A 10,719-nucleotide genomic window follows, 5' to 3' on the forward strand; every position below is an offset into this window, starting at 1 on the left:
ATTTCGTTGTTTATATAAAAAAATGCTTCAAATTTGGTTTTAAAATGGTAAATTATATTATGGCTGATATCTGTCAGATGGAATTAACCAATCTCTGTTTAAAAATGTCAGGATAGGTTACTTTCATTCTAGCAGTATTAAGTTACTTCATCTTAATGTTAAGGTTTACCTAGGTTGTTAATATTAGCTGAAATAACAGAGGAAATGCCAATCAAGTCATTGTTGTTTATTAATAATTAAAATTTAAGTTAAACCAAATATTTATAAGAGGCTTGTAAATTCAGTATTATTAGAATATAGAACTTATGTTTTAAAATACATGATTGTAATAATTTAGGTCTTTTTTGGCTGCCCAAAAATAGTCACATGACGTAATCAACTCATCTAATATAAATAACAGCCAACAGAAAGTCACGTGACCGTTTACAGCTGCTTAAATGTAGTTGACCACAATATTTTCCGCGTAAAATGCTCACGTGACTTCGCTCAGCCAATCACGTCGTCGAGTTGATCGTTATACTCGGTGTAAAGTCTCTGGAAACTTAAATTTGATCCAATGATCGGCAAAATTTCCTCTTGCAACAAAATTCGTTTCTGAACTCCGAGCACGCTCGTTTTCCATGACGTCATATCACCATGGCGACGAGAACGTTCGCTCGGTAGGCCAATCAGATCGTCGCAAAGCTCGCGTAAACGAAGTTCTAAATGTTCTTGGACAAGATACCTAAAAAAATAATTTCATTGAATTTTGGAATTTTAATTGCTTATTGTAACTTGTAAAATTGACTTTGGGTCCAGTAAAATAATATTTAAAAAATCGTTACAACAAGGTGTCAGTGAGAATTGAACCACAACTCTCAAGTAGTGATGTTTAGTGTTTTAAAAAAACTGAGATAATTTAAATTTTAAAAAAATTTCTGATTGTTATAACTTAAAAAATTGACTTTGGGTACGGTGTGGCATTACTAAGATTTAAACCCAGGGCCACAAGTACTGATGTTTACCATTTTTAAATAAGTTTGATAATAAAATTATTGAAAATCAAAAAATAAAATTATTTACACCACATATGCTAGCAACCACTTTCTATATTCAGATACAGATTGAAGAATAACACAAGCTTCAATCTTCTGCTCAAAATTCGCTAAAGTTGCATTTTTCTGAAGGTCCGGAGAAGTTTGGAATAAATGAGAAGCATGGGCCCCAATTCTAAAGAAAAACAGCTTTTTTTTTTTTTTTTGTACATATCTTTATCCTCGACGTAGGAAAGTCGAATGCGCGACCTAAACATAGAGTGACATCAGTTACTCCGACCCAGTCTTGAGTTGTCTGTGACAGTTTGCGATATTATAGATTATAATTGCCCGATAATTATGCTGCTGATTAAGTGCTGGCTTAGCAGGAGTTCATACCGTTTATAACACCTTACTCAAGGGTGCTACAGCATGAGATCAGTGGGGATTGAACCCACGACCTCATGTGTGGTGTAGAAAGTGTTCTTACCACTACACCACGCTGCTGGTTGAATAAAAATGTCGTGTTTTTTCATTCATTTTTTCAAGTCCATAAAATATGTTTTTTTTGTAAAATTTAGAGTTTTAAAATATTTTTGAATTAAAATTTTAATTTACCCCGTTGTTATTTTTTTGTTAAATGAAGATAAAATGTTTTTCTCGTGTTCAAAATGTGCTGAGTCAGCATTATTTGAAGTTGAAATATTTTTCGAGAATTGCTCAACAGAATTTCCAGGAGAATTTATTAAAACCCTAAAAATACATTTGTTTAAAATAAAATATAAAACTAAAATATTTGTAACCTAAAAAATAAGCCATCACACCATTTTAAAAAATAAATTAAAAATTTGAATAAAAATTAAAATAAAATATTTTAAACTTTACAAAATTTGGACCGGTAGATAAATTTTTTTTATTTATTTATTTTTGATGTGGAAAGGTCGACTTTACGACCTAAACATAGAGTAACATCAGTTATTCCGACCCAGTCTCAAGTTAACTTTGGCTGTTTGAGATATTATAGATTATAATTGCCCAATAATTAAACTACTGATTAATTTTTGTTTCAGGAGAAGTTTATACCATTTTTAGCACTTTCTTTAAAAGTGCTATAGCATGAGAGCAGTGGAGATCAAACCCACGACCTCATGGGTAGTGTAGCAAGTGTTCTAACCACTACACCACGCTGCCGGGTAAAAATAAAAAATAAATAATAAAACTCACCATGAAGATAAATCAATGTTAAAAGTGTAAGACTTCTGGTTGTTAAAAGTTAGTAAAGGAAGCCCATATCTCGTAAGCGAATAATTTTGTAAATTTTCATGATTTGAGTTATTATCAACTTCAAATAAATGTGAAAATGATTTTTCGCTCACAATTGATTTGCCTTGCTTTAAATCCCTAAAAGTTTTAAAAAATATTTAATAAAAACTTAAAAACAAATTAAATAAAGGCAATACAAAAAAAAACTTTTAAAAAATAATTACTAAAAATACAGTTTTATTAACTTTTTATCTTATTTTAGTTACAATTAAACATAAACAATTATAATTTATTAATAAAAGGCAAAAAACATATTGTTTATATACATTTAAAAACTTTTATAAATAATTTAAATTTAAAAAACCTAAATCAAAATTAGGTCAAAAATGTTTTTTAAATATTTTTAAAATTTTTACCAGACAGATAGTTTGCAATTTGTTTCAATGACCATTAGATGGTGTCCTTCACAACAAATCTGCCACAAGGGGGAGCCAACACAGAGTGGAGAGATTTTTCTCCGACCAGATAAAAGTGAGAAAATATGAATTGTTTGATCATGGCATCCAACCCCAACTAATTCCCTTCAAAAAAATATTAATTTAATTTTGGATTTTTTTAAAAGAAAAGCTACAATAATTTAGAGTTCGTGAGAAAAGAGTTACATTTTTTACTCAGTTTTAAAGCCATTTTATAAATATTAATGACCCAGTTATACTGCATAAAAATTTATTTTTTAAGGATAAGAAGAAGTTTAATAGATTTTAAGACTAAGCATATAGTAACGTTAGTTCACTCAAGAATTTAACATTGTGTAAACAGTGAGATTCAAACCCAAGACCTTATGGTTTAGAGTCAAGTGCTTTGCAATGCCAATAGCAATAAACAAAATAAAATATTTTACTTGCTAACACTAAGTACTAGAGCGGGTGATGAAATCACATTGCACCATTTTTCCACCTTGTCACCAACACAACAAACCCTGTGTAGTGATGTCATAATGGGTTCATTGTCTTCAGTTAAAGTATTGGTGACATTAACACATATTTCAGGATAGTGTTTGCACTAAATTAAAAGATAAAAAAATAATTAAAAAAAATTAAAACTAAAATAAAAATATTTTTTTATTTAATTTTTTGGACCTCTATTAGTTACGCACGCCCTACATAAACAGGGTGTGTAACCGAAATACGGCACATGTAATTAAACAAAGAGGTTGCATAAATTAAACCCTTACCCTAACCCTCACATATTCAGTTTACCCATTAACACATCTGACTCGTAAAGCGGACCAAGTTATGCTCATTAATACATATTTCAACTAATTTTTAATGTCTGGTTGAACAATTGCCTTAGGTTATAACGCCTTGTTAAATTCGGGCGTGCGAAAGTAATAGCGATCCAATTTTTTTACCTGAACTGAAATTTTTTTGCTTAATTTTTTTGGTGTTAGTAAATTTTGGGTAGGTATAGATTTTGCTTGGACCACATTCTTACTAGTTGTAGAAGGTACCTAAAAAATTAACTAAATTAAAATTGAGGTTGTAGGTTTGGTTTTTAGTAAAAGCACAATAAACAATTTCAATTTTTTTTTAACTTTTTTAAATTACAGTACATTTATAAAGTTAAGTTATAAAATTTAACGTGTTAAGTCATTTTTTATCTAAAATTTATTAAAACTAAACAATAAAATTACTGTTTTTTCAGGCACAGAAACTGGGGCTAAAGGAAGATTTTCTGAAGTTCTTGTTCTTTCCTTCCGTAATTGTTTGTGAGATTTTTTACGAACCGGTGAAATAACATCACCAACCTATTACAAAAAATGCTTTTAAAAACACCTAAAAATTACTAAATACTTAGATACGAAAAACAAAATTTTTAAAATATTTAAATTTATTTTGCTATTAATAAAACAATTATACTTACATAAAAATAAAAATTATTAAGTTTAAAAAAAAACAAGAGTTGTGACCTGTTTGCGTTTAAGATGTAGTGGTGGTCTGCCAGGCCTTCTTGGTGAGGCAGCAGTTACAACTTCTGTTTCATTAGATTTAGAGTAAGTATTGGATTGTAAACTGGCAGGTGCTTCTTTACTTAAGGATCTGAAAATTCAAAAATCATTTTTTTTTTTTTACTTACCTGTAAATGTTAAACTATACAATTCCTGAGCAAAAGGCTTACAGTATTTACGCTTACCTTACAAAAAATGGCCAAATTTTTGCTAACATCTTATAAGACATGACTAATGCAAATATATATTCAAACAAAACAACTAAACTGTGCTTAGGTAGTTAAAAATTATAATAAGGCTGTAAAATCCTTAAATTTTATTAATAAATAAATATAAAACTAAGTTCTACATCTAATTGCAAAGGCTAAGCATTTTTAAGCACATAGTTTGCAACATTAACTTTAGTCAATAACGGATTGGAATGTTGAACATAGAAGTAGTAAATCAACAATAAAAAAACAAATTTTTTAAACTTTGCCCGGATTACTAAAATCATATTAATCTATTTAATTAATTATTAATTACTTGATTTTAGGGGATTCTTTATGAAATTGTAAACTTTTAACACTGAATGGCTTCGATATTTCATTTTGTTTTCCTTTTTCAATTAATCTGTTATCAAGAACTGCTCTTTTTTTCTGAATAAATTGAAAAATATTTTAAAGATTAGAATTTTTAAAAATGATTTGAATTTTAAATACAACTTTAATTGGCAAAATAATTTAAACTTTCAAATGTGTTTTTAACAAAATTTATGAAAGAAATTTGATTAACTATTTAAACTTGCAAATAAAATTTACTAAATTAACCTCTTGAGCATTATTATCTTCTGTTAAATTTTTAAGAACTTCTGTATTTTTGGTAATTTCTTCACTACTTTTTACAACATCTGTAAACAAATTTAAAAAATATAAACAAATTAATTAAATACTAAAATAAAATTTTATAGTTGAATTATACTAAAAAAATTTAAAGTTATTCATTATACCTTGTTTTAAACTATTTTTTGTTGAATCTTTTACACTTTTAGTTAAATCTTTGGGAGATTTTGAAGTGCTTGTATTAGGACTTGAACTCTGAAATAAATTTAAAATTATTAAGGTAACAAAAAAATAGAAAAAATGTCATTTTTTAAGGTGAAAAAATAAACAACTTAAAATTTATCACAAAATTCAGAATATTTTTATTTTGTTCACTTTTAAAAAAAAAACATTTTATAAATTTTTTTTTTAAGTTACCAGTTTAATTGGAGATTGACTCAATTTCGAGGAATTGCTAATTTTCTCAGCTGATTTCAATAAATTTTTGGCAAAAGCATTTGAAGAACCAAAAGGTGTGGGAATTCCCCTAAAATAAAGATAATAAAAATTCAAATTAACAATTTTAGGCGTTTTGATTAGCATTTAAACTATATAACATTTAGTTTTACTTTTAGATTATATTTTTGTTTTATTAATATAAACAAAATTAAAAAGAAATTTTACCCCAGTGCTTCTTGTGGAGCGACAAAAACAGGGATAATCCTCCTTTTACCACTAGGGGTCCTTGTTTCAATTTGTTTCGTCTAAAAAAATACTTTTAAATATTTAAATTTATCCTCAATGTGTGCTTTACCTTCCAACCTAATCACAAATTTATGTTAAAGGACTGGCTTTATAAGATAAATTTGCAAACATTGCCTTTATTTTTTTAATAATTAATCGAACCCATTTAACCATTAACCATTTAAACTTATATTTAAATACATTGAAATCCTACTGGGTATTTGATGGGTGTTGTTTGGGTTTTAGAAACATTATCATTTGTTGAATTAAAGGAATCGTTATTTTTCTTTTGTTGAATTTCCAACATAGCTGGATTCTCAATAATTAAAGGTTTTTGTGCTACACAAGTTTTACCATAAGTTTCTTGATGTAGATCATTCTATAAACAATATAATTAAAAGAACAATCTATATATTATATAAAATGAAAAATGTGTTGGAAAATAATATATATAATAATAAAAATATAGTTTCACTAATTGAAAAGTCTATATAAATGTTATTAATAAAAATCTGTTATTATTCTATGTATTAAATTTTAGTAATAAATTATTAAATGAAGTTGGTATTTTTACTTTTTCTTGTTGAGTTAAAGTTGTCCCAATCTCTGATTTATCAAATTTCATGAAAGCAACCGAACCATCCCACGAACAACATAATAAAAAATATCCAGAAAATGACCTAAACAAAAAAATTAAAAAAAAATAATCAAAAAAGTGCTTACCAAAAAAAAAATTAATCAAAAAAGTGCTTACCAAAAAAAATTAATCAAAAAAGTGCTTACCAAAAAAAAATTAATCAAAAAAGTGCTTACCAAAAAAAATTTAATCAAAAAAGTGCTTACCAAAAAAAAAATAATCAAAAAAGTGCTTACCAAAAAAAATTAAACAAAAAAATGCTTACGAAAAAAAAATTAATCAAAAAAGTGCTTACCAAAAAAAATTAATCAAAAAAGTGCTTACCAAAAAAAATTTAATCAAAAAAGTGCTTACCAAAAAAAATTAATAATATTAAAGCGTCTACCATAAAAATATTTAAAGTATTTACCATGATATGTCCAATACAGAATCTTCAAAAAGGTCATGAATAACCACTAGAGGTCGTTTTAAAGAGGTCAACCAGACAGAAACACTTCGATCCCTGCTTCCCACAGCACAACAGGTATATTGAAGTGATTTCCCTTCCTTGTCTGGTTTGCTGAACACACATCCATTAAATCTAAAAAATAAAATATCATTTTCTGTAAATATTTATTTATCCTTGATGTGGGAAGGTTAATTTTACAGCCTTAACATAAAGCAACATTTGTTATTTTAACCCAGTCTCCAGTTGCCTGTGGCAGTTTGAGATATTATTGATTATAATTGCCCGATAATTAAACTGCTAATTAAGTGCTGGCTAAGCAGAAGTTCATATCGTTTATAGCACCTTACTTAATGAATGCTACAGCATAAGAGAAGTGGGAATTAAACCTTCGACCTCATGTAGTGTAGGAAGTGTTTTACCTACTACACCACGCTGCCGGTTAAACAAGGGAAAAAACTCATGTAGTACAAAGTGTTTTAACCACTACACCATGCTTCCAGTAAAACCTTCAATATTAAACTTCTGCAATGTTTTTAGGTGGTTTACTACAAACCTTGTACAAGTTATAGCTTTTCTGTGCCCAACAAAATCCATCTCCGTCTTCCAACCATCTCGATCGATGATTTGTGCCGTCGGTCCCGAGTTGTTCATCGCATGTGCTGACACTAGGTGGCCACCATCAGGAGACCAACTCAAACGTAACACATGAGTCGTAGCTGTGCACTGAACCATAACAAAGAGAAAAAAAAATTTATAACATTTCACATAAAATCATGGAGTTAAATTTTTAAGGATACAAAATTTAAAAAAAATGTGATAATTTTACTTCTTGAAATGGTTTAGTTATTGTTGATTCCAGTTTCCAATCCAAAGTTTTCCAAACTTTTATAGTTTTGTCATCAGATTGTGAAGCTAAATATGAACCAATTGGGTCCCAAGTTACACCCTAAATATATTATATAGGTTAATTTTACATTAACTTTCTTAAAACATATTATAGTTGGTTAATTTTTATGATTTAACAGTTTAAAAGGAGCCCTTTAAACACCCATACACTTGGCACATGATGACTTAGTAATCAATGTGTACAAAATTATAACTTAGATGTTACCAATATCAACTTAAACCATAACTTTTTAGTCCTAACCATATAAATTAACTCAATCTACTACGCTGCCTGTCCTTACCTATGGTAATAAGAAATTGTCAATAGCGGTAATATACTATTACATATCTTATCCCACTATTAGCATCACTACCTTGTAATACAATGCAGAAATTAAATAACAAATAATCAAATTCTTACTTTAACTAGACTTGTGTGATCTTTTAACACTGCAGTTACTTCAGGAAACTTCTCAGCATTCCATACAACAACAGTGTTGTCAATACTACAGGAAGCTAACCACTGGTTTGCTGGTGACCAGGCTAGATCTAGAATGTCTAAAACAAAAATTTGGAATAAATTACAAAAGTTTAAAATATTTAATAAAAAATTAATTTGTGTGGTGTCTACTTCCAGTGTGGTGTTTAAGTCAAACCTACCTCCTGTGTGGTGTTTAAGTGTGTGTGTGCATCTCCATCTTTCTCCAGTTGATGAGGATTTTAAATTGGCCGATCCTCCAAAAGCACCAACCCGGCCATAACCTAAACATTAAAAACCAATCATAAAACTTAGTGTTAAAAAACACTAGATATGGTAATGGTAGTTATGTTAAAGGGTCTAGGTTTGATTCCCACTAAACTATATCATAATATTTTATATTCGTTAACAATAGAATAGACTACTATATGATGCCAAAAGGTTAGTAAATTACTCTAATAATAAACTTCAAAGACTTTCTTTCAAAACAAATAAAAATACAAAATAAATTATAAAATCAACTCACCAGCAAATTGCCAAATCATAATAAGTCGATCATCCCCTCCTGATGCCAAATATCTTCCATTACATGACCATCTTACAGCATTTACACAAGCTAAAATATAACGAAGATTTTTTTAACAAATTTTAAGATAAAGAAGGTACAAGTGCAAATAAAAATGCATAGTAGGCAGTAGGGATGGGCTGAAATCCAAATTACTCGGATTCGACGAGCCCGAGTATTTTGTCGCGATACTCGCCCGAGTCCGAGTACTCGGTTATGACGCCATTTAAACGTATATAACTGTTCACGAGAATCTTTCCCGCATAACTTTAAAACTGCAAAATTTGCCAAAAATTTTGCAGTTTTTTTTGCACCGTATTTATGGATTATAAAAGGTTTAACGTTGGCAAAACTACTTACCGCTGATAGCAATATCATTTTAAGCCCAAACAAAAATGTTTAAGTCTCAAATTTATTATGCGTAAAATTTAGTAAAAAAAGTGTAGTAAAAAGTGTATTAGTTGCGCAATTGTTGCTTAAATAACGTAATATAATTGAGAGTAGATTATAAATTATTAGAAAACGGCAAACCTCGTGTTTTTTTATGTTTAGTAAATCGTATACGATCTTAAATGACAAATTATTACTCGGCGTCCGAGTACTAAAAAATGCTCGACGAGCATGAGTATTAAAATATTCTTAATACTCGGGCCGAGTACTCGGACTCGGATTCGATTGGCCCATCCCTAGTAGGCAGTGTAAACATGTTAAGCAATGTGCGATGCCAATTATTTACTATAATTAACTCAAACTACAATTTTTTTAACCCTCACAATCAGATAAACGTAATCTACTACTGATAATTTACACAGGCACCACAAATTGCAGTTTTATTCATTTTGTGGGCCTAGCAATTAAACCGGCAGCATGGTGTAGTGGTAAGAAAACTTTTTACATTACATGATGTCGTGGGTTTAATCCCCACTGCCTCCATGCTGTAGCACCCTTGAGTAAGGGGCTATAAACAGTAAAAAACTCCTGCTAGGCCAATTAATTTATCTGGTAATTATAATGTATATAATATCCTAAACTTTCAAAGGCAACTTAAAACTGGGTCATGGTAACAGTTGTTACTCTATGTTTAGGTCGCATAATCGACCTTCCCACAACGAGGATAAATATATACGTAAAAAACATACATTTATATATATAGTCCACTAAGCTCTTTTATATTTAAATTTTGAAGCTAAAAAATTTAATAACAAAATTTAAATTTACCTAAATGGTTATCCATCACACATAGAACTTTCGGAACATTTTCATTAAGTTCATCTTTTTTGTTAATTACTGGGGTCATATTCCAAATAATTACCCCACTGCTTCCCCCATCACCCTGACCTCCAGTGGCAAACCTTGACCCATCGGGGTGAATATCAATTGCAAATATTGGTTTGCCTAAATAAAAAAAAATTTGATATTTTCAAAAACTATTAAAATAATGTTAATTTTTTTGTTTATCCTTAATATAAAAACGAACCAATTAGAGATTTACATTTTCTTTACTAATTTTTTTAGGGCCCCGCCAAATTTTAAACCTTTTATTTTGCCTTACTTATTGTCACTACAACAGAAAAGCAGTGGGGATCAAACCCAAAACTTTCAGACCTCACTGCTTAATTATAAACTTTACCCATTTTAATTTAGTATTAAGTCTATACATTGCTTTAGTATTGTAAGTTTGTATATTGTTAACTTTGTGATGTTAACATATCAGCAAACATAAATATTATAAGATAATCGTATTTACAACTTACCATCGTGTGAGACCCATGAAGGTTTAAACAATCGCATTTTTATATCGAAAACCAAACAACTCGGCAATTTTTATAAATTATTTGCAAAAATCTAAAATCGCATCCCGTACAAACAGAATAAACC

The 10,719-nt window shown here is 29.1% G+C and overlaps 1 protein-coding gene across 1 annotated transcript; it reads right to left on the bottom strand.

Moving 5' to 3' along the window:
- Positions 1-217: 217 nt before the first annotated feature.
- LOC145749425 (protein HIRA-like) lies at positions 218-10,719 on the bottom strand. Its single transcript, XM_082565187.1, has 24 exons — positions 10,596-10,719; positions 10,060-10,236; positions 8,803-8,892; positions 8,459-8,560; positions 8,220-8,356; positions 7,740-7,859; positions 7,467-7,636; positions 6,875-7,045; positions 6,403-6,508; positions 6,043-6,207; positions 5,769-5,848; positions 5,523-5,631; positions 5,273-5,360; positions 5,094-5,173; positions 4,810-4,922; positions 4,246-4,375; positions 3,970-4,083; positions 3,688-3,786; positions 3,178-3,338; positions 2,693-2,857; positions 2,238-2,414; positions 1,632-1,766; positions 1,063-1,209; positions 218-724 (listed from the first exon to the last, which is right to left on the bottom strand). Exons 1-24 carry the CDS (start codon positions 10,630-10,632, stop codon positions 487-489), a joined length of 3,111 nt encoding a protein of 1,036 aa, XP_082421313.1. The 5' UTR covers positions 10,633-10,719; the 3' UTR covers positions 218-486.

Source organism: Corella eumyota, chromosome 4, assembly GCF_963082875.1.
Source record: "Corella eumyota chromosome 4, kaCorEumy4.1, whole genome shotgun sequence".
In the NCBI taxonomy this organism is placed as follows: Eukaryota; Metazoa; Chordata; class Ascidiacea; order Phlebobranchia; family Corellidae; genus Corella; species Corella eumyota.